This window comes from Phoca vitulina, unplaced genomic scaffold (assembly GCF_004348235.1).
Source record: "Phoca vitulina isolate PV1807 unplaced genomic scaffold, GSC_HSeal_1.0 scaffold3, whole genome shotgun sequence".
Lineage (NCBI taxonomy): Eukaryota > Metazoa > Chordata > Mammalia > Carnivora > Phocidae > Phoca > Phoca vitulina.
In genome coordinates, this window is record NW_022589706.1 from 76,343,846 (window position 1) to 76,371,251 (window position 27,406).

The 27,406-nt window shown below is 45.7% G+C and overlaps 1 protein-coding gene across 2 annotated transcripts; it reads right to left on the reverse strand.

Annotated features, from left to right (window-relative positions):
• Window positions 1–7,048: 7,048 nt before the first annotated feature.
• CUNH4orf54 (chromosome unknown C4orf54 homolog) lies at window positions 7,049–26,269 on the reverse strand. Of its 2 annotated transcripts, XR_004298890.1 has the most exons (4): window positions 26,024–26,269; window positions 19,702–25,184; window positions 11,647–11,770; window positions 7,049–10,878 (listed from the first exon to the last, which is right to left on the reverse strand). XR_004298890.1 is itself a non-coding variant. In XM_032400890.1 (3 exons), exons 1-2 carry the CDS (start codon window positions 26,095–26,097, stop codon window positions 19,739–19,741), a joined length of 5,520 nt encoding a protein of 1,839 aa, XP_032256781.1. In that variant the 5' UTR covers window positions 26,098–26,269; the 3' UTR covers window positions 7,049–11,770; window positions 19,702–19,738. The 2 variants fall into 2 exon arrangements, 1 of the variants encoding a protein (XP_032256781.1); XM_032400890.1 differs by having other exon boundaries at window positions 7,049–11,770.
• Between the last annotated feature and the right edge of the window lie 1,137 nt (window positions 26,270–27,406).

The window sequence follows — 27,406 nt, forward strand, 5'->3', positions numbered from 1 at the left end:
TATATATATATATATAAAATGGAGTATTACTTGGCCATAAAAAAGAATCTTGCCATTTGCAACAACATGAGGGGACCAAGAGAGTATAATGCTAAGTGAAATAAGTCAGAGAAAGACAAATACCATGTGATTTCACCCATATGTGAAATTTAAGAAACAAAACAAATGAACAAAGGAGAAAGAGACAAGCAAAAAAACAGATTTTAAATATAGAGAACAAACTGGCCGTTACCAGAGGGGTGATGGGTAAGGGGATGGGTGAAATAGATGAAGGGGATTAAGAGTACACTTGTTGTGCTGAGCACTGAGTGATGTATAGAATTGTTGAATCACTATATTGTACATCTGAAACTATTATGACACTGTACATTAACTATACTTCAATAAAAATAGTTTGGATGTGTTCTCTCCAGATAGGTTCTAGATTTAAATTACCTGATTCCGAACAGTAATTTCTTTGACATCAGCCATAGCAACTTCTTTCTAGATATGTCTCCTGAGGCAAAGGAAACAAAAAAAAAGCAAAAATAAATATTAGGACTACCTCAAAATAAAAATCTTCTGGACAGTGAAGGAAACAATCAACAAAAGTAAAAGGCAACCTATGGAATAGGAGAAGATATTTGCAAATGACCTATCTGATAAAGGGTTAGTATCCAAAATATATAAACAATTAATTAAGTCTAACACCCCAAAAATGAATAATACAATTAAAAATGGGCAAAACACATGTATAGACATTTTTCCAAAGAGGACATACAGATGGCTAACAGACACATGAAAAGATGCTCAACATCACTTATCATCAGGGAAATGCAAATCAAAACTACAATGATATATTACCTCACACCTGTCAAAATGGATAAAATCAACAACACAAGAAACAACAGGTGTTGGCAAGGATGTGGAGAATGGGGAACTCTCTTGCACTGTTGGTGGGAATGGAAACTGGTGCAGCCACTCTGGAGAACAGTGTCAAGTTTCTTAAAAAAAGTTAAAAACAGAACTACCCTACCACCCAGCAATCACACTACTAGGTATTTACCCAAAGGATACAAAAATACCAATTCAAAGGGATACATGCACCCTGATGTTTATAGCAACATTATCTACAATAGCCAAATTATGGAAATAGCCCAAGTGTCCATTGATTGGTGAATGGATAAAGAAGAAGTGGTACACATACACACACACACACACACACACACACACAGGAATATTACTCAGCCATAAAAAAGAACGAAATCTTGCCATTTGCAATGACATGGATGTGCTAGAGAGTGTTCTGCTAAGCGAAATAAGTCAGTCAGAGAAAGAAATATACCATATGATTTCATTCATATGTGGAATTTAAGAAACAAAACAAACAAGCAAAGGGGGAAGAAAAAGAGAGAGCCAAACTAAGAAACACTCTTAACTATGGAGAACAAATTGACGTTTACCAGAAAGGAGGTGGGTGGGGATGGGGGAAATAGGTGATGGGAATTAAGGAGGGCATTTGCTTTGATGAGCACTGGGTGATGTGTGGAAGTGCTGAATCATTTTATTGTATACCTGAAACTAATATTACACTGTATGTTAACTAACTAGAATTTAAATGAAATCTTGAAAGAATAAATTATCCAATTCCTTTTGTTAGTGGAAGTGAGTCACCATTCTATTTTGGGGTACCTAGCCCCACTGTTTTTTATACTTCTCCCACTCAGCTTGCCTGAAGATTAACCATGTAACCACAGTCATGGAGTAAGATGTGTGAGATGAATCTTTCAAATTATTGAGATATGAAGAGATGCCTAGCAATGATGTTCTAATATATTTCTCAGAAGACGTTAGCCCTTTAATGAAATCCGAGGGGGACATGAATACAAAACATTTATTGGATGAGTAGACAATTTCTAAAAATTCAAATTATTAATGCCTCACCAAAGTCTCCCTCTCTTTTTATGACTTATCAAACATTTTAGATTAGGTGCACTTGTTAGGTGCCATGGACAGTTCTAGGTACTCATAGGTATCCGATCATTTCATTTTTTTTTTTTTAAAGATTTTATTTATTTATTTGACAGAGAGAGAGAGAGCGAGAGCAGGAACACAAGCAGGGGGAGTGGGAGAGGGAGAAGCAGGCTTCCCGCCGAACAGGGAGCCCGATGTGGGACTCGATCCCAGGACCCTGGGATCATGACCTGAGCCGAAGGCAGACGCTTAACGACTGAGCCACCCAGGTGCCCCGATCATTTCATTCTTATAACAACCCTATAAGGTGGGAACTATTATTATACACTCTTTGTGCAGGGAGCACAGAGAGATTCAGTGACTTGTCTAAGACCTCACAGCTGGTAAAGAGCAGAGCCAGGATTTAACCCAGGAGTCTTCCTCTAGAGTTCAAGTGTGTATCTACTCTACTCTACTTCCTACCCGGGGTCTAGTCTGAGTCCCTAAGCCTGGAAATCCATTCCCCCTCCACACTCAGGTCAACATTTCATTGCAGCCTCATATGCACTACTCTTCATGAACAATACCCCTTCTGTTCCTGTACTGGGCACACTCTGAACACACCAACATTCAACTATTTCAGTTCCTCTGTTCTCATTTTCCCCTCTGCCTCTGCCCAAAAGAATCTTAGCAAGCCCAGCTCCCACCACATTTCCTGCACATGGAGGCGGCCAGCTGCTGAGACACCTGCTTCCCAGGTATGCTTATTACCAATACCACCCACTTGGGAATTAACCGTACCAACTTGAGTGACTGCCCTTCTCCATTGTCTCATGTTATTAAGAAATTACTTCCATTATGTAAATATCTTATTTTCCCAAATAAAGTGTGAGCTTCTCAAGCTCAGGACTATGTATATAGTCCTTAGTATCCTTCACACAGTGTGAGATGTTCGGTAACTACTGAATTGTTCCCTATGGATGTCAGTGCATTTGTAACTTTCAGGATGTTCAGACTGCTTTCAGGATGGCCAAAGAGCCATTTGACATAGATAGATTTTAGTCAGATCCTCTGGAACAAATCAATTTACTCCCCTTTCATGGCCCAGTGCTCTTATACGCCCCTCAAAAACAACAACAACAACAACAAAAACAAAAAACAAAGGAGCAAAAAATAAAGGCTGGATTAACTTTGCCGAAAAAGAAGGAAAGCAATATTTCTTAAGCACTATCTTTTTGAAATGTTCACAAAAACTCTGAAGCAGATGTCCATTGGCTCTGTTAGAAAAAAAAAAAATCACTGAGGAAAATGAGGATCTCAAAGGGAATATTTTACTGGGGGCTGGCATGCTAACTTCACGACTCAAGAGCAGAGCTCTCTACTCAGCAGCATTAACCTTCTTGCTTCCTTCCAAGTGGTCAGCCTGTGCTTGTCAGTGAACTGGAGTCCAAAGAAGTCGTTCCCAAAATTGTGTGCATGAGAATCACCTGGAGGGCTTGTTAAAACACAGATGCTGCCTGCCCCTGCCGATTTCAGATATACCTGGCCTGAGGTAGGCAGAGGATTTGCGTTGAAAACAGGTGAAGTCTGCCAGCTGAAGCCCACGCTGTTGGTATGGGTACTACCCTTTGAGATCCTGCTCGAGAGAAAGTGGAAGAGACTTAAAATCAAGTAAACACTGATCTCTCCTAATGTTTGTAAACTGTGTGTATATGTGTGTGTGTGTAAGAGTTTGTAGTTTCTACAGTGAAAATGTATTTCAGCAAATCATTAGGAGCCTCTCACCCCTCCATCTTTAGGATAATTGTAAACAAATACTAAAATATGAAGTTTCTAGATGGCATGTGTACATGTTTGGGGGTGGCAGAGTTGGGATATAGGAGGTAGGAAACTATCCCCAAATCCCATGTGTCACAAGTTTTAACAATATTCATGGCCTTTTATTTAGTAATTCCATTTAGAGGGCTTGGACTTTATCTCAAGGAAATAATCAGAGATGCTTGGGAAAATTTGTGTTCAACGATGTTCATTGACATATCATTTTCATAGCCCAAAACTAAAAGCTAAGTACTGAAAAATATGAGCTTGATTAAACATATTATGATGCAGCCATATGAGGAAGTAAGATAGAGCTGTTAAACATTAGTCCTCTAAGAATATAGGAAGATAAGGAGGTAGGCTTATAATTTCATGAAACAAAAAAGAAGACTACAAAATAGCATGTAAAGTATCAAGTATACTTACAAGTATTTATTTCTAGAGGGCAATTTGTGTAGTGGGTACCTCTGGGTGATTACAAATTTTCCCAACTAGTCAGTTTCTAGAATATTCTAACATTTTCTAAATTTCCTTCAAAGCACATGATTTATTTTTATAAATAAAACATGTCCCAATAAATGGTTTGAGTATTTTTAAGCAACCTGTATAGCAGTGAATTTGAATTTTTCAGAAGCAGAAATGCTGCAATGGAGATGCATATTGTAGTAGTTAATATTTCTTGAATGCTAACCTCAGGCTAGAGGTAATACGTAGATTCTCTTTATAATTCTCACATTATAATTATATGTATAATCCAATAATGTTATTCTGCAATACTATATTTCTAGTGTGGGTTTGTGCATGCATATACATACGTATATAATAAAACCTGTTCTTATTCTGTATCTGGTAGTACTGAAGTACATAAGCGTTCAGAGGAGACTACACTCAAGGGACAATCTGTTGATCAAGGTTGTAACTTCAAGGGGCAGAAAGAAATATTAGTTTTGGCTATGTCTTTGATGACTACCTTTTCTCACCACTTCTGTCGGATAAGCTTCCTATCGAAGGGCTTTGGCCAGGCTGCTTCTCCCTATCCCCTTTAGTATAGGTGTACTATCCCTTCCGTCGCTCCCTGCCCTCTGGGCAACTATGCTTTTGGTCTCCTGCTATTGCTCTGGTTTTCCTGACTCTCTTCACACCTAGGCCTCTGCTCCCTGCCCGCCCCATGCTGGGTCATTGGCATGGATCTCTTCTTTGTGGCTGTTAGCCAGTTTCCTCTTTCATTCTCCATGCCTTTGACAAGGCTTAGACTAGATAGCTTCATCAGCATGTCAGGCATTCTCCCCATATTTAAAGGCTTCCTGAAATCCTAACCTCTTTATGAATCATAGCACCTGGCATACAGTGGGCATTCATTCATTCCTAAAGGACTCCGATTCCCTCCACACTAGAAATGCAACAGTGATTTCTGCCCTATGAGGCTCCGACATATACTCAACACACACAACAAAGCATGCCTACTAAACCTTGTACAGGCTACTCTCACTCTAGATTTTTTCTAAAATCTTTGAGCCTATATTAACCTGAGAACCAACTTTAGAATTCCTTTAAAAGAAAGTATCTGTTTAAAAACACATCTTAATGAGGATGCTGGTCTTAAAACATGCCCCCAAAGTATTTGACACTCTTCCTGTCAAGAAAGGTGGGATCTGTGTTCCAGCCCATTGAATCTGGATTCTGTGTTTGCCTGTCAAATAGAGTATGGAGAAAGTGATGCCACATCACTATATAAATTTAGGCCTTGAGAACTGGCATCATCTGCCACTGTCTGTTGAGCTACTCACTGTTGGAACTCAGCCACCATGTTTTGAGGAAGCCCAAGCAGCCCATGGAGAGGGCACTCTAAAGAGGAACTGAGGCCCCAGCTGAACGCCCAGCTGATAGCATCAGCCTTCCGGTCATGTGCATAAGCCATCTGGGAAGTAGATTCTCCGATCCCTAGTCGAGCTGCTGGGTAAGGCAGACCCAGACCTTCTATGCTAAGCCCTGCCCAAATTACAGGTTCATGAGCTAAACAAATGTTTGTTATGGTTTTTAAGCCACTGTTTGGGGGTGGGTTGTTACTCAGCAATATACAACTGGAACAATGGGCCTACTTGGTTATGAGGATGAGGTCTTCTGCACATATTGTAGTGGGTCTGCATTAGCGGGGCTCCGGTAGGTGGCTAAATGGCTCTGTGTAAGAAATAAGAGGATATTGGACAGTTCTAAGGCAGCAAGCTAAGGAGCAGAGGAAGCAGAGGATGAAGGGAGGGAGAGGGCTGTAGCAATAGGGAGAGTGGCTGAAGCAGAAATGAACTCAACAGTCTGTGGAATTATCTAGCCCAGAGATGAAAGAGATGATCTAGAACAGGGATATCCATGGCTCAGGTTTAAGGTGTTTGCTAAGGCAGCTGGCTGCCATGTGATGATGCACCTGTTAATCTCTGTCCCACGCACCCTAAACCTTCCCCCAAATCCTGCTGTACATCTAGTTTCGAGTCTGGAATACTCAGGATTTGATGAGTATGTGGCCTTAAAGTCTGCGGGGCAATGCAGTGCAGAGTAACGTAGTGAACACTTGAAGCAAAATGGAGAATGCAATTTGAGAATTCACTGGAAACAAGAGCTGGAAACCAGAGGTGACTCAGGAAAACAAGGTTTATAACTGTCCTCCCCTCTTTCTCACCCCATAACCCCCATCCCCTGGACATAAGCGAGGGATCCTGGATGTCTCTCTTTGTGGAACGTGGGCTCAAATCTTTGGGGGGCTTTGATCTTAAGGTTTATAGTGGCTTCAGTTGACTAGCGGTTGACTTATGGGACACGTTACAGCATTGATTCTCACCATGCACTGGGTCTCCAAAATGCGTGCCTGTAATATTTGTGCTTTGAGGGGATAAACACAATTAGTTTCCTGGGCCTCCATGTGGGCCCTCAGGGACACTTGTCTAGGTTGGTCTCTGGTGTCACTGGAGCATCACACACCTTGGTAGGTGCTCCTCACAATGCTGCTTAATGATGCAAGCAGTTAGATTCCTGCAGTTGGTCGGTCAGGTGAAATACTCTGGTACAGGGAAAGACCCATGCCAGACTTCTGATCAACCAACTGTAAGATAACAACTTGGTCTTGTCTGAAGCCACGAAGCTTGTGGTTACCGCAGCAATGGAAAACCAGTACAACCTGGATGTGAACCATTACAACAGAGAATCTTAGTTAAGTGAAGGATTTAAATTAGAATACAGAAGAAAGTCAAAATGTCCACAGCTTGCTTTTTGAGTCAAAACAGAGACAAACAGTGCATGTTTTCTTCAAAGTTACTTTTACTGGAAAAACAACAACAACAAAACATTTTGTTTTTCAAAAGAGTCAAAATAAAAGACTATTACACAAGATTGCACAATCACTTACGAATGCCGCAGTTAAAGGTAAGTAGGCCAGTCTCACAGAGTCCTTGTCTAAGTAGTTTTCTCCGTCTGCAACATACCGAGAATGTAATTCTCACAGCTGCTGGGCTGATTTCACAGTCCCATTGACCAAGCTCGCTGTGTCTTATAATTGAATCAGACCTTAGGTAGGAACTTTTCCACCAAGACTACTGTCTTGAGAGCAGTTTTAATGTTCACATTCTTTCCATTTACCTCTGGCTTTTTTCATAGGCAGGGCTACAATTCGGCATTACCCAATGTCTTTCTCCATTTACCACCCGATTTCCTCTCCTCTGCTTGGGACATAACTTCCACAGTCTTCACATTCTTTTCCACCACCACTGTCTTTACTCTACAATAATATGACTTACATGTAAATATAGAAACCTACATCCTCAAAGAGGAAGAAAAAGAAAGGACCACCTGCTAGAACACAGCTCCAGGTAGGATAGGTAATTCCAGGGAGCCCCGGCAAGGACTCTGCCATTAACACTAGCTTGTAAAAAGCAATTGTGAACTTAAAAAAAGAAATCAAATTAGATATGGTGTGTGTGTGTGTGTGTGTGTGTGTGTGTTGTTCTGCACCATTTTGAATTAAATAGGAATAAATCTAATAATACGCTCTAGTTGCAACACGAAACGAGAATGTTAACAGCTTACAAACACTGCTGGGAACGCTCAGTTCTCTTCTGAGACACGGGGCATACAAATGAGTCCAATTTGCAGAATCTTCCTCTGGGCCTTGTAGTCACACGTGCCACAGATGGATGTGCTTTCTTTCCAGAGAACCAGAGGCTGCAATTCTGATTAGATTCAAGCTCAAGGTACAATTTAGCAAATGCTACATGCTTTATTAATGATTTTATGCACCTGTGAGGTCTCTACTTAGGACCCAGAAGTTAGGTAAGAATATAGAAACAGTCTCTTGAAAATATAAATCATAGCTATCTGTATATCTTCTTAGAAATGATGAAAAAGCCTAACGAAGTGTACGAATTTGATTTTTATAAATAGCTTTCTAAAACAAGCCTACACATAATTTTTCCCCTCAACAGTACGGATAAAATACAGGGCACCTTCTTCTTTCAAGTATTTGGGTAAAATAGTATACCCTGAGAATTTGGGGTGCAAACCTACACCTTGTAAACTGTAGAATGAAACTCCTCAAGCACCACGTAGGAAAATGTATACCATGATAGTTTTTAAACACAGAGACTATTACTGAATGTGTTTTCTCGTGCACATATATATATACTTATCATGAGATTATAGTCAATCTACTTAAGAATCAATACTGTCCTGCAGTCCAAAGTATTATTTCAGGTAGCATGAGCATTCAATTTGTAGCAAACACAGACTTTCATTTCTATGAAGTATGAAAATAATTAAAATGCATGAAATCTCTTTAAGAGGCAAGAATGATAAAGTCAAATCTGAAATTAAGAAATTTGTATCACTAGATAGTTCCTAGTGTTATAGGGATGGATTTGAAATGTGTGCTAACATTTGAGATTTGTCATAAAGCTGTCAAAGTGTAATTTGGTTTAGCTTATTCACTCAGTGGTACATAGAGAGCCACATACATGCAAACATATAAAGACGTATACAGACATCCAGAGAGCCTATATATTAAGTCACGAACTGCATATTTGGGCTTCATTTAATCCTGAGGGCAATTTCAGTGAGTGCTCTTAAGAAAATATATTCTACTGGATTAAAGTTTTCATACTGGTTACAGATGGTTTCAGTTTTCCAGAAACAACTCAAATGGAGCCTATTTCAACCTGACCATTTAACCAACAGGGAGAAAGAGGAAATGGGTCAAGGTTTCTACAATGCCCCTTGGTTCTTCTGGAAAACTGAGTCCCACACGTTAACCTTGAGAGGAAATGGCAAAAACCAGACTCTACAATTCTAGTTCGACTCCAGTTTGAAGCACTATTTCGGAAATGCCACATGCTTTATCAGTGGTTTTGTGTACATAAAACATAAAAGGGTAGTGCAGCAGCTAAAGGGACAGTGTCAGGGTAATAGTTTTATGGATAAGAAGGCTTCATAGCCTCTTATTTTATTCCACTTAACTTTGGTTGGAACAGGAAGGGCACAACCACTTTATTCAAATAGCAAGGCAACCTCAAGAAATAATAAAACACTGAAAATAAGGATTTAGATTTACCGGGTGTCTTTAAAAATGTTCCTCCCGATCACTTGAGGTAATAAATGGCCAGCAGCATTGGTTTGGTTTTTGTGGTTTGATGAAATAGGGAACCATAAAATTATCAATAAACAATGTGGCATTCATAGAATATTATTTTTAAAGTTACAGTTTTAACCACTTGGACATTTACTACGTCCTTGACAGCTTCTAAGAGGATGTGGCCTGATAGAGCTGACAAGTGAAAAGTTCTCTTTTCTTTCCTAGTTTCTGTACTAGTTTACCTCAATGTGAGAATTTAAGGCTCAGATCTGCTGGTGATAAATAATGATAAATAGCTTATGGGGTCCCCAGGCCCTTGGTAGGTGAGAACTCTACCGCATTGGCCAGGGAAGGAAATGTCTCTCTTTTTGAAGACCTGGCAAGCAGCTGACTACTCAATATGATCACTGATGATCATCACTCAATATGATCACGATTAGCCTTTTTTGTAAAAGCCACGCATGGTTTTAAAACAGTCTTGTCAACTCTGGTACTATCTCCACCCAAATCCTAGATCTGTTTGGCCAGATGTGTTCAAACACTTGAGAGTTCATGGTGCTGCTTTGAGTATTGCAGGTTGGAGATCTTTGAAATTGATTGTACCTCCTTCATTTAATATTAAGTGACCTTAAACCCAGCCAATCTCTGCAGAAAATGAGGAACGGCTGATGCTGTAAGAGCCCTCCAGTGGTGAAAGATTAAGTCCGTTCTGGGGCGAAGCTGCTGCTGTACCTGGGTGGGAAGACCTCCATGGCCAAGGACGAAGGCTTTCCTCAATACGGGACAAGGGCATCTCGTCTATGCGCAGAGGCTGTTTTATATTTTGTGCTTCATTTCATCGCTCATCAGTGCATTGACTGAATTGTGACCAGAGCTGACTATTTCTGCCTCAACCCTTTTCTTCTACCCAATAGTATTTCTTTTTAGAGCAAAATCCCTTTAAGAAAGGCCCTAAAGGTGAAATCGAGTTATTTTTCCTAAAGGAGTCTGATATGGGAAGCCTAACTACAAAGTAATGGGATTATGTAAATCATACAAAAATCAGTCCCGGGTTTTTACTCCCATCTTCAGGCGTGAATAGCATAAAATGCTGTGGCTTCGAGAAAACATTCCAAGCAGAAACCAAAGACTGATGATCATTAAAATCAAAACAAGGGTCTAAAAGAAATTTACCAGGATGCCTTGTCTTCGAATAAATAAATAGATAAGATTCCTTAAAGAAAGTCTGGGAGAACCTTCAAGTTATTCTCTCTCTTTAAAAGTAAGAAATATTCCAATGTGTCCTTTGTTGAATATATGTTGACATACTTATTAATGATGACAATCTAAATATTTATCTGTTCAATCAAGTCTTCAAGACTCACCATGAACACTCACTAAAATAACCTTCAGAATTGAGTTACAACTGAGGCAGTACAAAAAGTCGCTGAAAGGTTCTGTGATTTGGATTCTCGACATCTCGTAAGCCCATAAGGAGCAAATGATGCAATCCTAGGTCCTTGCTCTCGGTGTGGCTGGGGCTGGAGAGAATCAGAACCACTGAATCAGTTTACATTCCCTTCTACCGCCCCCAAACAGGCCACTCCTCAGACTCCAAGCAATCCGTGAGAGAGGAGCATGCAACTACGAAGGGAGGGAATCACTGAAGAGGACCAAAACAAGGCTATCCACTCATAACAAAGGTTGGATTCCTAGAGGAAAAATTTTATACATTTCTGAGACTAAGAACTTAATTTTAAACACAATCACTGGCTCTTCAGGACTTCAAACCATTCTATTTTAAGGCAGCAGATAGCGTCATGGTGTTGTACAAATGGGAAAATGAAAACAAAGCGCAAGAGTTAAAACCACTAGTTTTCACAATCACATTTGAAATCATGCTAAACCCAATAAAAAGAACCTGTAGAACATAACCAAGGGAATGACTAGGCTTGACTGGTATATGATTCAAAATGCAGACCCATTGTATTTAAAATGGAACATGTGATCCAACTCTGCCATCTAATCTGAGAACCTCTAAGCAGATCTGTGATCCAAATTATTGATCTGCCGGCGTGCTTTACAACAGAACCAATCTCATTGTGTCGTATGTTTTGATTGAACTATGAGAACACTGAAGGGATGGTTATGCCTAGTCACAAGTACGGGAGGGAAAGATGAAGCGAAAGCTTATCTTCTGCTATTGAAGTATAAAAAGAAATCATTTTGCAATCATTCACTCAGCTTAGTAACACTAAAATAACACAAACTGTCTTAACAGGGTTGTTCAGGAAAATATAGAAACTTACACACTTGGTTTATAAGAAGCAAAAACTAAGAATAACACATGTAGAGGAAGTTTTTCAGCTGAATTCTTAGTGCTGTTACAACGCAACCTTCCGATTACAGAATCGTCCATCTTCTGTCTTGCTCCTATAAATAAACATAGTCAAAGAGAAGATCATCAGTTCTAAAAGTAAATCTCACTTTTCAAGAAGCAAGAAAAATGTCAAGATATATTTTATTTAACTATTTGGCTAATTTCAACATTACTAAATATGTTTGGCAATGTGTTTCTGACCTTACTTAGACATTATACTGACTTCAAGAAAGTGCCCAGAGTGGAACCTCTCTTTGAAACTTGAATTAAATCCAATCAACTGTTTGAAATGATTTTAGAGTTAAATGTTTAGTTTCACTGAAATCATCCTTAGCAGAGATAAAACAGTGTAATAGATATGTTCCTAAAACATCATGCAGAAATGATATTTAAGCTAAAGAGAAATATTTGAAATTTACCATTAGTTAGTAATATAGTTAAGGGAGTAAATTCTACACTGAGAATTCTTATAAGTGAACGATCACTGCTTAAATTACGTAGAATTTCATACAGTGCATTTTGATTAAACTGAGATACACCGTTTAGAGCCTGTAACTTAGTTAAATCCATTCTACACATTGACAAGTTCAAAATCCTACTGAAAATGAGCCCTTTCTGTCGATCTCTCTCTATATATAGTATATCTACTAACACTTTGCCTAAAAAAACCATTTTTTTTTAACATTTGAGAGTTGATATTTGAATACAATATTATGAAGACAGAAATAGGCTGTCCTACAGGTAATATTTGTTGGGGATTAAGAAGACTCTATCGTGTGAAAAATAACCTCTGAGAAGTATCAAATAAAAGCCATCTAATCAATTATATACAGTCAGAGTAGCTCGGCTAGGGATTTTTTAATCCTGTCATCTAAAAATTGACCTGTGTTAAATACGTAAGAAAAAAAGTCTATAAGAATAATTATGATTATTGGGACACCTGGGTGGCTCAGTTGGTTAAATGTCTGCCTTCGGCTCAGGTCGTGATCCCGGGGTGGTGGGATTGAGTCCCGAGCCCCGTGTGGGGCTCCCTGCTCAGCGGGGACCGTGCTTCTCCCTCTCCCTCTGCCCCTCCCCACCATGATGTCTTTCGGGCAGGTGCTCTCTCTCTCAAATAAATAAATAAAATCTTAAAAAAAAAAGAATATTTATGATCTCATGTTTGTTTATCTTATTCTTCTGTATTTTATATTGAGGAATGACCTTCAAGATGAAATGGGCTGTGGTAGGCTTGGAGACTTCTCATTTGCTAAATTTAAATTTTTGAACCTTAGGACATATAAAGCAGCAACAGGAAAAGAAACTATAATTACAAGGGGAGGAGAAGAAAATAGAAGACTAAGAAGAAGAATTTCAGATTCAAGGACCCAAGGATCTGACAACAAGTCAGGCTGAGTCCCTCATGAGGCAAGATTTTGTGAAGATTCCCTGGGAAGAGTGAGAAGGACACAGGGTGGTCGTAGGGGCAGGGGAGGGGAGGGGGCTTGCGGACAGTGGTGGAGTGGGGGTGGGAGGCGAACTACGGGATGGTGAGAACAGTCTGAGAAAGGAAGGAGATATCTATTTATACAATCTACTGGGGTCATTTTTTGGGATCCACAGCCCAGATATTGCCTTTCTATTCATTCACAAGACACTGGTTCTGCTTACATTAACTTCCCAGGAATTTTCCTTGAAATTTTGAAAATAATAAAGTTGCTCCAACACCTATTAAGGATAAAATAACAAAACCCACCAGTTTAACCTCTCAGAGGATCATGAAGAAGTCAGTAAAGATGAGAGGGGTGATGACACTGTGTCACCAGGCATTTGGCCTCGATGACTTCCCATGATTATAGGACCAGAACACATGACAGAGTTCGGCAGGGATGCTGGGTTAGATTTTCCCTTGCTCCTCACAGACCTGTGCCCAGACAGAGAGGAAAATCTCTACATGCAGCTGACAAGCGATATCCAGAGTTGTATAACATTCTGGAAGGCCTTGGTCCTAAGGTACCCTGACCCACAGCCAACTGGCCTGCCCCAAGAGATAAGCCAGCTCAAAGGGGACTGCAGGGCTGTGGGCACTGCCTTCAGTTGGGGGAAATATAAAGCAATCCTGGATGCAGGCCCCTAATGCTGGGTACCCTGGAAATCTGCCTGGATAAGGGCCAATTTGCTGCTCTGGTGAGGGCCCCTCAAGGATGACGGGGTTCTGAGGCATTTAGGAGGTTCATAGCTGTTTGCTATGTCCTTTGTAATAGCGTTAGAACTCAATCTTCACAACACTCCTGCAAGGTATTTTCCTTTTACAGTTGAAGAGACCAAGGCCCAGAAAGGAAAAGTCACTTGTCCGAAGTAATACGAGCACTAGAATTTGAGCCAGAGCTGCCTGACATCAAGGGGCCTACACTTGGCCTTTAGTCAAAGCCCCACAGTTCTCCTTCAACTATAATGCATGAACCCATGCTACTCACGGGGACACCCCCTACCCACTCCTCCCCACGTCCCACAACCACCTCCCTATCCCCGCCCACTGGGAGTCACAGCCACCTCTAGAAGTTCTGAACCTGCCTTGAATTCTCTTTGAGGCATAAGATGTTCGAATACCTAAGGACGGCTAACATGGAGACTCAGTATCTGCTAGACCTTGCCAGATTTGGGGTCAATTTGTTACCTGATTCTGCTAGACCTTGCCAGATTCGGAGTCAATTTGTTACCTGATTCTCTTCCCCCTTTTCCCAGGGAAGGGAAGAGGGACGGTTCGCCACAAGAAACTGAGGCCTGGAGGCCAGAGAGCAAAAGAAGCGGGCATACAGGGTTCACCCGGGAGGGTGTGGGCCACAGAGCTCGAAGGGCCTGGGCTGCCGCTGATCTGTTCAGCTGGGACAAGTTATTTTTTCACCAGTCAAGCAGGAATTAGAAATAGTACGTTTTACTTTAAGAATCAAATGGCATGATATTAAGTCTTGATATATAATAAATGATTAATACCCAGTAGCTATTACTTTTCATTTATTATTAATTTTATAGGCAGTAGAGAAGAAAATATAAAGGCAATCCAATTGCGGAGAAAGGCACAAAAGCATAAGCCAGAAGGAAGCTACAATCCAAGGAAGGAAAAAGGGAGAAAAGGCGAAAAAGACATTAGGAAGATAATAAAAGAGCAGCTATAGATAATAACTGAGAGAGAAAGCCACAGCTAAGTGAGGGGAAAAACAGAAATAAACTGATTCAGGAATGTAATTCTAGAATGCACTACAGAGGAAGCGTCACGCTTGCACCTGCAGCCCTTCCCTCCACCTGGCCTGCACGAAGCCACGGGGAGTCCAGTGAGGCAGCCAGGCAAGGGGCACCTGTCCCTTGGGCCGTCCAGTGGGTGATGAAAACAAACGCACGCAGGTAAAGGCGAGCAGAGGGGAAGAAGCAAGGCGGAGCCTCACACTAAAGCAACCGAAAGCGAATGGGAAAACAGAGATCGTAAAAGAGAATGAAATCACCAAACAAAAAAGCAAAAAAACAGTAAAAATTAAATTCTCAAACCAATGGTCAGGGAAGACAGGGATGGGGAGTGAACGGGTGGGACAGACAACCAGGAAGGAGGGCCACCAAAGCAGAGCGGCCTTAGAGAGAAAAAGAGGAGGTGAAATGAAGAGCAGGAAAGAAGCCAGCTGGGAAGAGACTCTGGCAGAGGATAATTCGGGTTTCGAGTCCCAACTCTGTCCTCAGGGAAAAACTGTGACCTAAAAAGCGTCACTTAACCTCTCTGAGCCCCAAGTTCCTCCTGCAATTTTATTTTATGTTTTATTTTTTTTATTTAAATTCAATTAGCCAGCATATAGTACATCATTACTTTTTGATGTAGTGTTCAATGATTCATCAGTTGCCTATAATACCCAGTGCTCATGGCGTCACTAATGCCCATCTCCCGGTTACCCTATCCCTCCACCCCCTCCCTTCCTGCAATTTGAACGCAAGGGACAGGGTTTGATGATCCGAGGAGCCCCGGAGGGCTGCCCCTGCTCCCAGCCCCACTCTCTTTCCACTTCAGCTGCTGCTGGGTGGGGCTCCGTTGAGGGGGTGGAAAGAACCTGGAGGAAGCGATGAGGAAAGAGAGACCAACGTGTAGGAGCAACATAAAGCACACTCAGAAATGGAAAGACAAATGGATCAAGTCTTACAGGGAAAAAGACCAGACATTCAATGAAACAAAACAATCGCGTGACCTGCCATGGTGCAGGCGTGGTGCCCATTAAAGTTTTCTTTTGGGGCGCCTGGGTGGCTCAGTCGGTTGGGCGGCTGACTTTGGCTTGGGTCAGTGGGGAGCCTCTTCCTCCCTCTCCCTCTGCCCCTCCCCCTGCTAGTGTGCTCTCTCTCTCAAATAAATAAATAAAATTAAAAAAAAATAGTTTTCTTTTGTTATTATTACATATTTATTTTATCTTTATGTCCCTGCAAATGGCATTTGTGATCAAGTCTCAGTGAACGTTTTAAAACAAAAATACGGAATTGAAGTGGGAGGGCCGGAAAAAGCATGTTGGGGAAGGAAAAATACAGCTACGTGTGTCGAATGACAAAAAACTCAACCAAAAATAATCCCATCAGAAAAGGCATCAAAGACCCTGCGGAAAAGGGACTTTCAACCCAAAAGTCAACAAACGATAAACTGGTGTGCCTGGCACACTGGCATGTCGTGCCCGGGGTCCCATTGTGACTACCAGTCGCTGGGTCACCGCCTGTGAACTGCCCTATCCATTGACCGCAATGTGTGACATCGTTACTAAGGAAGGATAAAGCAAATAATATCGCTAATTATCTTCTTAGCTGGGCTGTGACCTGGCAAAGTTTGGGGAGTGCCACCACCTGGACCACAGGAAGGCGAGAAGCAGCAAGACCCACCTGTGAAAGCTGAACCAAAGGAAATTCATAACCTAATCATCAGAGAGAGAGCACGGCAGCTGGTTATGCTCAGATATACACGAGAAAGCAAAGCTCCCTGTTACAATGTGCAGCTAAAAATAGACGATGAAATACTTATTATTTGAGCTGGAAGGAATATTAAAGGTTAAGACAGGACTTGAATCTTGGTCTCGCAGTTCTGCGTGTAGGGGTCTGTGTCCTCCTGCTGGCGTGTGGGCTCTTGGCCTGGGGACCATACCGGGTCACCCGTGGGTTAACAGCCCCACTGCAGAGTACACCGTGGCTGGTGGAGTGTAAACATGTAATCCATGTTCTTTGGATGAATGAGGGAATGAGCGCATTTCGTTCAAACATTCATTCATACAAATGTGCGGAGAGGCACAGAGGAGAGCCCCAGTGTGTTGGCTGTCAGTACAGAGCTCATTATGCTCTCTGCCATCCTTCCTTTGCTCCAGGCCTCCTACCAAGGAGTGCACAGTGTGGCTGGGGAGCCAAGAGCCCCTTCTGCAGGTCCTGGCTTATCTCATTCCCTGGGGATTGTGGCAAAGCCATTCCAGTCTAAGCCCTAGTTTTCTTCTCTGTGAAATGTTGTGATTGGATCAAATCACTGGTGTGACTTCTTAGTTGAAAGGGGCACCTAAACTCCTACCCTACCTCAAGGGAGATCTCTGAAGTCAGTCTGGTTTTCAAAGGAAATCTTCAACAGAAACCAGTTTCCAAGACTTCTCACCCTGACCATCCATACGAGCATCCGTTGATCATGAGTGTGTACGGTGTAATTTTTTTTACATATCTGAACAATGTTTACAATATTTTGCACACAAGAGAAAGAACGGCACACTTTTTTTTTATGTATCTGACTTTCTTTGGAAAGCGGCATAGAACTCTCAGGAAGGTGAGTTTTGAAGGATTTTGGTTAGTTATCTGAGTTTGGATAGTAGATTTTTGCCTGTATATAAAATGCTAATCGTTAGTTCCTGACTAGTCTTCTTCAATTGAGAAGCCAGCTTTTGTACTTCTATCTTTAGAGCTGCGGACTAAAATAAAAGACTGTGCTTTCAAAGGGGAAAACTTTAAAAAAATTACTGTTCAAATCTCGAACACTCAAAATCCGGATTTATATTTGTGTCTGATGGCAACAACGCCATGCCTAATCTCTCCAGACTCAGCAGACAGGAGAAAAGCCAAAAGCAGTGGCTAGCGGGACAGCATACAAGTGTGTGCCCGGTTGCTCCCTCCCCTGTGCCCTGTCCTCTCTTCCCCTTGCTTCTGCACCTCCATGGCTCACACAAAGGCCTCCCGGGATTAGCTGCCCCAAAATAGCTTTAGGTAAACATACCACCTGTCCGATGATTACAATATTTTTGTCCAGAGGCTACTCTTTTCTCTCTGCAAAACTAAGTGTCTAATTCTGAGGCTCTTCCATATGCATATTGGTTTTTTTACATTGAATAAAAGATGCATTGTTTACCTTTAATCCCCACACCCCCTCTTTGTGATTGTCATACACCGCAGGTTGCAAACTCTTAGAGAGGAAGAATTCAAATTATCTATTTCTAGAGTGCAAGGAAAATGAGGCTTGGGCTCTCATCTGAATTTTTAGAGCAAGACCCAAGGATTTTTGAACGGTGGCCTAATGTCTAGAAGTCTAACAAACATAATGCATAGTAACAGTTCCTGAATTTGGAAAAGGTTTTATACCTTGCAATATACTCTGATGTCATCTGACATTCAGATAAATTTTGAGGAGTAGATATTATTGACACGAGTGTCACGAGTGTTAGAGAGTTTGCATGCCCAAGAACACACAGCTGGTAAGAAGACCAAGCTGTGACTCTAATTCACTGATCCCACTTCTTAATTTAAGGCTCTTTCATTGCACAAAGAAACAATATTCTTCTGTTCCTTTTAGTTCAGAAAGGAACTCCATCTCCCTTCTTGATTCAGTACGATCTTACGGAAAAGTGAAAGTCCTAGAAGCATATATGATGCCAACACATCCTCATCTGAAAAGAACAGGAAAATGAGGGGGCAGATTTGTCCCCACACTGCTGACACCTTTGTGCTCCTATCTGAAGGCTGCCCATGTCTTATGTGTTTGACCTGAAGTGTCCTGGGTCAGACAAGCCAAATTCACTTCTCCTGTCATGTTCCATGGATGTATTTACAGCAAGGATTCCAGTCTGTGAATGTGGATTAATTCGGGTGTTAGGAATCTACTTTATCTGATTTCTTTTAAAGGGGGCCAAGTGGAGGTTGATTATTTTCTGAAGGGAGAGAATGCAGAGATGAAAAGGAGCGTCTTACCGGGATTAGCAGCCCAGCATAGTGGATTCAGTCTGATCAGACTGGATCAAACCCAGCAGCCCATCCAAGGAACCACTGCAGCTGGAGGATCTCCCCCTTTTCATGGAGGTCAAGTGTGTGTGTGTGTGTGTGTGTGTGTGTGTGTGAGATATATTAAAGACCTTGAACTCGCCCTAGGAGAGAGTACTCTAAGTGTCTGGAAACAAAAATGAGAGCTTAAAATATACAGTCCCTTCGTAGAAGAAATGTCAAGAGAAAGAAGATGTGGTGGAGGAAGAGAAGCCTTTCTACAGACTTTAGAAAACCTCCGAACAAGAAAACGTCAGTGTGATTTTCCCTCCTTGTGAGGAGCAACTAGATTAACGGTGTTCCCTGTGATCTCTCAGGATATTCGTGCCTTCTGTCACTGGGGCTGCTGGGAATAGAGTGAAGCTCACTCCGCAAAATCCAGACCAGGTTTTCCTTTCTTTCCCCGGCCAACCTTCACCAAAGGCTAACCTGACAGATCTAAGGTTCACTTCCTTCCTACTCACCGGTGGGAAAAATACTCGGGCAGTTTGAAAAGGTCAATGGGGGAAAGGCTGGCTGCGGGGATTGAGGAGTGGGAAGAAGAGGAAACTTGGTAAGAAAACTAGCTCCTTAATCATTTGGATGGGGTTTTGTTCTGTTCTCCCAACATGCCCCTTTTGACAGACAGCCTCCCCTGCCACTTCAAACACAAAACAATAGGATTGCTCTTAATCCCTGAAAACTGATTATCAAAGTAACATTCACTCACCAGCAGCTACTCCGTTCTGCTTTCTGGGGACTGCTCATCATCTGTGTTCTACCACAAAGCTCATGGTGGTGCCATCAAAGGAAGGGGGGGCAATGATCCTCGGCCCCAGCGGTTGCGAAGTGATGCTGATGACAGGCTTGCCGTGCAGCTGGGCAAAGCCTTTGGCCCCCATGAGCTGGGATGTGGCTGCTGGGGCCGAGGAGGAAGAGGAAGCAGGAGACTGACCAGAGGCCATGAAGTACGGGGCCTCAGTGAATGTGGCAGCTGCCTCTTTGCTGGGGGGCTCTGCTGCCACGGAGGAGAGCTCGCTACCCCCTGGAGTGTGAGCAATTGGCGTGGGGTGCAGGGCATTGGTGGGCAGCACCGTGGGCAGAAACCCAGGGTAGATCATGTAGGTGGGTCCATAGGCCCCGGGACTCAGGGCCAAGGGAGGCACAGGGAGGGACATGGGAGCCACAGCCTGCTGCTGGGAGGTCATGGGCACATCCACATACTGCCCCGTCTCAGGGTCAAACAGTCTTCGGGTCATGGGCTGTACTGGTGTGTCCACCAGATAGTACTGGCCAGTCGTCACATCCAGGAGCATCTTGCGCTGGGTCTGCTGGGGCTGTGGCTGCTGGAACGGGTCTGCGGGGACTGAAGCTGGGCCTGCAGGTGCTGGGGCAGGCATGCTGGGTGGGGAGAAGCACAGGACCTGGGGCTGGGCTCCTTGCAGGGTGAAGGGCAGCGGCGGCTGGTGGTAGATGGCAGTGGGGAGATGCTCGGGGCTCTGTGGCCCTGTGGGGGCGGCTACTGTCTCCCTGGGGTTCTCGGGTTTGGTACGCCAAGCTGGCCGGCTGGTTCCACTGACCTGAGAGCCTTTGGGACTACTGGGGACCTGGCTGCGGGCGCTCAGGGGGGGCAAGCTGCAGAGAGTGGCCGCTGAGGAGGCTGGGGGCCCCTCCCTCCCGGCCCCGGGCCTGCCTGTTAGCTCTCCGGCCATAGAGCTTCCTTTGAGGGGGATGGACAGGTAATTCTCACAGTCACTATGGTTCTTTTCCAAACTGCTGCCATTTTTCCTATTGGTCACCTCATCAGGAGGTGCCCGCGCGGCCGGAGAGATCTTGAGGGACCGGAGTCCCTGGGATTTGATGCCCTTTGCTGCTGAAGGACTCTCTGGAGAAGGCCCTTGGGGGAACTTGCCAGCGACACCCCCAGTTTTCTGGGTGCTGCTGGCACTCACCGTGAACACGTTTCGGTTGCTGGGGAGTGGTGGGAGGGGCTGCAGGGCCTGGGTTCTCTCCACATCCTTGTGGGCCGGGGGGATGTAGAGGGATCGCGGCCTTTCCCTGGCCAGGTTCTCGAAGGCGGCTGCCCGGGCAGAGACACTCTCAGTGCCAGGGTTGGAGTTTCTCCGCTGCAGACGCTCCGCAGGGCCCCCACGCAGCACCACGCCGCCTTTGTTTCCGGTGTCCCGCTCCGCCGGCTCACCCAGTCGTTTGGCCAGCTTGTCTGGATCCCCCTCTGCGCCCGCAGCCCCTTCCCTCTCCTCGCTGGCAATGAGCGACAGGACATGGCTGTCCATCATCACGGGCAAAGGGTCGCTTTTGCGCTTCCACTCCTTCCTGTTGAAGCTGTACAGCTCCTCCATGGACCTCACGGCGGCCGTCAGCTTCTCCAGGGCATTCCGAGAGGGCTTTGGGGCTTTCCCTTCCTCCTTGACCTCCTCCTCCTTGGCCTTCTCTGGGGTCTTCTGAGCAGAAGCCTTAGAGACGATCTTGAGCACAGGCAGGTAAGAGCCCTGCTCGGGCTTATTGGGGGCAATGGTGGCCACGGGCAGCCTGCCAGATGCCCTATGAACCAAGACGGTCCCATCTGGAGAGGACGAATTCAAGAACCGGCCGCCGCCGCCTTTGCCTACGTTCTCCCTCGGCTCCCGGTCCATGCTACCTTCCCTTGGGTTCACCACCGCCTGGCATGTAATCACTATGGGGGAAAGGGATCTGGATCCGCCCCCTGCAGCAGCCAGCTGCCTGGGCTTGGGCCCGGTCAGCCCCTGCTCTGGGGTAACACTGCCCTTGTCACTGCTGTCCCCTGACCCTTTGATTAGTTTCCTGACATCTCTCACCTGGTGGAGGGGGCCTTGGGCCTTGGACTTGTCTCTGACGTCTCTCACCTGGAACTGGGGCACTTTTTCCAGGTTGTCTCCCCGGAAGAGCTTCTGCTGCGCCCTGCCGTTGTCCTCAACGGTCTTGAAGAGGTTAGGGGCGCTGCCGCTGGCCAATTGGGGCGTGAGCAATTTGGCAATATTGAAGTCCGAGCTTGGCTGTTGCACGCTCCCCAGCCGGATCTTGATTTCGGGAGCCTTGGGCCGGATCACTGCCGTGGAGGTGGCTTGGGCGGCAGGGTACTTGGTGGCCTGCTTCCCCGGCTGCTTGTCCTTGGGCGTCTGCTGGATGTTGGGGACAAAGAGGCGCGACATGATGGTGGACTTGCTGGCAGAGATCTCTCCAAGATCAGCTCTCCAGTCGCCCCCTTTGGGAAGCTTCAGCTTCCCAATGGGGGCCTTTTCTTCCCGCTTCTCGGCCTCCTTCTCCTTCCAGGAGCGGAATGCACTGTTCTGACTCCGCAGGAAGATGCCTTTGACAGTCTCCGATGCGCTCTTTTTAATTTCACAGACTTCTTCAGTGTGTCCGTCCGCGAAATTTCGGCCGGAGACTGCATTGCTCTCCCGAGGAGCACTGGCTTTGAAAATTGGCGATTTGGACTCGGCCGCCGAGCCCTCCGCACCTGCATCGGACACGCTGACCACCGTGTACTCAGAGCCGGCCTCGGAGTGGCGAGAACTCTGCCTCTGCAGGCCCCTCTCCCGTTGCTTGTCCCCCCTGGCGGGACCCTCTGTCTCCTTGGAGGTGCTGGAGAGGTTACGGTGGGATGTGTCAGTGACTTCTCCCCTCTCCATTTTGAACTCATGTTCCCGCTGCATCTTCTTGGAGATGACATTTTTGAGCAGACTGGAAGCAAACTTGGACTTCTTCTGGGGGCCGTCGGCGCGGGAGGCAGGCTTGCTGCTCTCAGAGGCCTCCGAGCCGTCGTCCGTGTACACCGACCCGGGGCCCTTGCTGGAGCCTTTGGTGGTTCTGCAGGGCCCAGTGGCTGAGCTGGCTTTGCTCTCGCTGCGAAAATTCAGGGGCTCGAGAAGGGTGACCACGCGGGAGTCCGTCTGGACCTGCTTCTGGAAACACAGAGGTGTCTCCACGTGTTTGATTTCCCCCTCGACTTTGCTGACCACGAACTCCAAGGCTTTGGTCTGGGACTTCTTGGCCTGGATGTAGAGCTGGTCTGCGGTCGTCCTGGCCCCACGGCCCTTCCTCAGACCTGCGGCCACAGAGGCCGCACTGCTCCTGAGGAGGCTCTGCTCCACCCTGGCTCCAACACCTCCACATTTTAAATCCAGGAAGGTCGACCACCGCCCAAAGCCGACTTCGGAGAGTGTGGAGGACTCCCGGGAGCTGATGTTCAGGGCCTCGAAGTAGGGGTAGGCCAGGCTCCGGAAGGCCCGGGAGGTGAGGTTGCGCACCTCCTTGTCCGCATCGTCCAGTTCACTCACGGCACTGGAGGCTCCGCTGGAGTAGTCCGCCAGCTCCTTCGCCCGGATGGCCCCGCACCGGGTTTGCAGGCGAGCAGGGACAGCAATGAATTTCTTTGCATGGTCCTGAGCCACGGCTGCAGCCGGGTCTTGCTTCAGTGAACTTGAATTGTGTTCAGCAGCTGTAGAGACGCGGAGGCTCATGTCGCCTTCATGCTTGGCAGCATAAATAATGTTTTGCTTTTCACGCACGTTGCTAGGCTCATTTATAGCCCGGGAAGTCGGTTTGATTGATAGGAGGATCTGGCTTGCTGCACTCCCACAGCTGCTGGCCGCATCGGCTGCTGCCCCTGAAGCTGCGTCCGGGGGCTCGGGCAAGGGCTCACTCAGGGTGGCAGTGCCAGGCCCAGTGGGTGGGGGAGTGGGGTCACTGTCAGAGGGGCCGCTGCCCACTTCCGTGCTGCTGGTGTGGCGACCCCCGCTGTCTGCGCCAGGGCGCGCCGGGTCACTGCTGGTGGGGCTTGGAGTCTGGGTGGCGTGGGTGCTGGGAGTGGTGCTGAGGTAGCAGCTGTTGTCGTCGTCCTCTTCGGTCGGGGTGGTGACGTCCCCCGGGGTCTCGTCGCTGCCACCAAAGGAAGCGTAGTCCACGAATGAGTAGATCACGTTGTTGTCCTCGAAATCCCAGCGGGAGGCCAGTCCCACATCAAAATCCATGTCCTGCTCCACCTCACTCAGCTGGATCTCGTGGGTGGTGATGTAGTGAGCCTCCTCATTTTTGGGGGGGTCCCTGCTGCACAGAGACTTGGCAATAATGTCCCTGCACTCAGTTCCATCTCCCCCTCCTCCTCCTTCCCCTCCTCCTGCCCCTCCTCCTCCTGCTCTTCCCCCAACCCCCCCTCCTCCTTCTCCCCCCTTGGGCTGGCAGCTCACTGCACTCTGGCCACTGTCACTCTCAAAGCCTAAAGACGAAGACGAGGTGGCCAGAGCCCCTGCTGATGTGGTGGTATCATCCATCTTGGAAAGGCCACCTTCTTCTGCTTTGTCCACTGGGGAGGAGGTCGAGGAGGAGGAAGATGAGAAGTTGCTGCCCTCATCAGTGCGGGAGAGCTGGGATCTGGAGAGTTCCGAGGCAGCAAGATTCTTCCGGGCGGTCGGAGCCTCGCTCTCTTGACCTCTGGGCTTCTCTTGGGCTTCCTCCTTGGGACTCCTGGGGGCCCTCTGCTCCCCCGGGCGGTGCTGCGGGGCGAGTCTCCTGGTGCGGGGACTCTCCCCCGGGGCTGCAGCCGAAGCACACATCTCCACATATTTCGCCTCTCGCTGGGAGGAGGCCGGTGGCCCCGGCAGCCGCCGCAGCTGCCGCTTCAGCTCCTGGTTATCTTGAGCTCCGCTCCCCGGGTCGCCCACCTCCCGCAGTCTGGCCTGCAGACTCAGCTCCCGGGGGGCGGCTTCCATCCTGAGCCCGAGCCCAAGTTGCAGCGACAGGAGGAGACAGTGGTGAGCGGTGCCGCGGCTGGCCCGGCTCCCTCCCTGGCCCTGGAGGGGCTGCAGAGTGGCCCTAAGCAGGGCCCCACGTGCCTGGCCCGAGCCCAAGGCTGGAGGCACCACTGCGGTTGCTGCCACCCCCTCCCGGTTCTTCAGCCCCTGTGGCGGGGCCGGGACAAGCCCGAGGGAGGAGGGAAGGCTCCCGGCAGGGGTGGCAGGGGTGGTCTGGGGCCCGAGGGCTGCTGCTCCGGCCGAGACTGTGGCCACCTTCCCGTGGCTGAGCTGTTCTGTCCAGTTGTTTGCCTGCCACCGCCTGCGGCCACGAGTCTGAATGCCATCGGCCACGGAAGGAGCAGCATCTGTAGGTCGACCCAGGGACTTCCAGAAATGAAAGGAAAGCATGTGCTGTTTCTTGTGAAGCCTTGTCCCTTTCCTGGATGGGGCGAGAGTGGGTCACGTCATTCCAGAAATATTTTTAGTGTCTATTCCCTAGTCATACCGAAACCACACTTGAGGGCAGAGAGAAGAGGCGCTGAGATGACAAGAGAAGGTTGAGGGTGGAGGGGGCCATGTGGGTTCTCACTGGAACCAGCCACATGCTCTATGTAATCTAGTACAGAGATGTCTAGCAGGCATGAAAGGATTCTTTACCCACTGCCATCTTTCACTCCCCAGTCTGATTAAATGGGTTCTTCCCCTTGTTCTTACATAAAATCCAAATTCTGCGTTGCATTCCAAACAAATTCAGGACGATCCAGAAAGATTTCAAACTCTTCTAGACATATGGTAGGCTTTCTGCTTGCCTCAAAATCTATGCATTTTCTTTTTCTTTCATCTCAAATCAGATGAGTTCTGGTAATAAAACTTTTCATAGGAATAAAATATTCCATCCCTCTTTCTCCAAAGTTACACTCTATAAAACATAATCTGTTTGTTTCAAAATCGAAACCCTTCTAGAATCCTTACCGTGTTGACATGAAGTATTAAAAGGGCAATTTTCAAAGACTTAAGACATAACACTTTAAATATACTTTGACATATAGTCACTAAAAAGGAGCACATGGGGTCAAAAATGAACACTACTTCAAATCCCTACAGTAGCCAATAGATCTCAAAAAAAAAATTCCTTAAACTTCTAAAACCGTGGCAAGACAATAAACCTTCCATTAAATATAGCCTGGGCTGCAGCCTCATGATTCGTTTTCGCTGGCTGAATTCCAGACCTGCAGGGCGTGGAGTCAAAAGGCACAAAAGAACAACGAATACACTTACCCTTCATGAGTACAGTGTGGCTTGGAGGGAGGTTCAGAGAGGAAATGTGACCCGCTGGCATGCCCCACGGACATGAAGCCAAAGTCCTAGTTCACTGGCTCTGAGTTACATCCATTTCAGATAATTCAGTAGTTGTGCAAGGGAATTTGCCAGGCACCCCAATGATGGAGGTTCTCTGCTGGCCACCCTCAGAACAGATCCTTGGGTGCTATCAGTGGAGAACCACGACTCTTGGTTTTGGTGAGATCTGGCCCTCATCACCTGCCAGGCCTAATTTCACCACTATACATAGTCTATGTGTCACTTATGCCGATTGAATAAAGCGCTATTTTAAACATCCACATTTGTGGGGAACAAAAATAACATCATCACCCATCCCCTTCCAACATGAATGCCACCCCCGCAGAAAAATGTTCCTTCCTCTGGATAGGCGTGGGGGTAGGTATGGAGTGGGAGCCCCTACCAACCGAAGCATTCACCTTCCCATACTCGAAATACGGAGACCACAGCTCTGCCAGTCTCCCCATGACAATTTGCTTCTGCCCACATCATTGCCATTATAAACACGACATAAGGAAAGACTGGAAATACCAAGTACCATAGTGTGGCTATAAGCCAGAGCGCGAGGTAGAGAATAAAAGAGAAAAGGAAACAGAAAGAAACAGATAGAGGGAGAGGAAGGGAATGAAAGAACAAGAAGAGAAGAGAGAATTTGCTAAATTTGCAACCAACTTTTTTGATTATGGGGAACCAGACCTAATTGCACAAAGTCCTCGATTTTTAATGATAATAAAAATTTAAAAGTGATATTCACAGCTAAGAGTTATATAGCGCTTCCTGTGTGTGAGGCACAATTTGAAGCACTTTTAGATGTGAATGTATTAATTTACGTAATCCTCATAACAACCTGATGGGTGAGGTATACTTTTTATAGATAGGAAAGCTGAGGCACAGAGATGCTAAGAAATTATGGAGCAGGCAGTCTGGCTCCCGAGCTTGAACCTGAACCATGATGCTACAGAACAGAAGCTTGCTGGCTTCTCTGCTCAAATGCTCTCCGTGGCACCAAAAACACAATTTGAAGGGAATGATGCATCCGTTAGGCAATTCCATCCACATGACCACAAACAAACCATGTAACTGTTTCTGGGTTTGTTTTTTTTTTTAATATTACAACCTATGTACACATTATGTACTCAGGGATTAAGGAACATGACCCTACAAATAAAATGAAATGAAATATAATTGGTTGCTTCAGGCAAGCAGAGTTAATTTCAATGCCCCATTTTAATCTTGCTTTGAGGCCTTGGACAATAAATCCTGAACACCGCCTCAAGCACTGTGGGCCATACACAGTCCAAAGAGGAATAGAAGGCAGGATTT

Excerpts from the sequence above, each read along its gene's own strand:
- CUNH4orf54 (XM_032400890.1), bottom strand. The coding sequence starts at position 26,097 with ATGTCCGTGGGGCATGCCAGCGGGTCACATTTCCTCTCTGAACCTCCC. Across the intron at positions 25,185-26,023 it reads CCACACTGTACTCATGAAGG|GAAAGGGACAAGGCTTCACA; the intron begins GTAAGTGTATTC and ends CGCCCCATCCAG.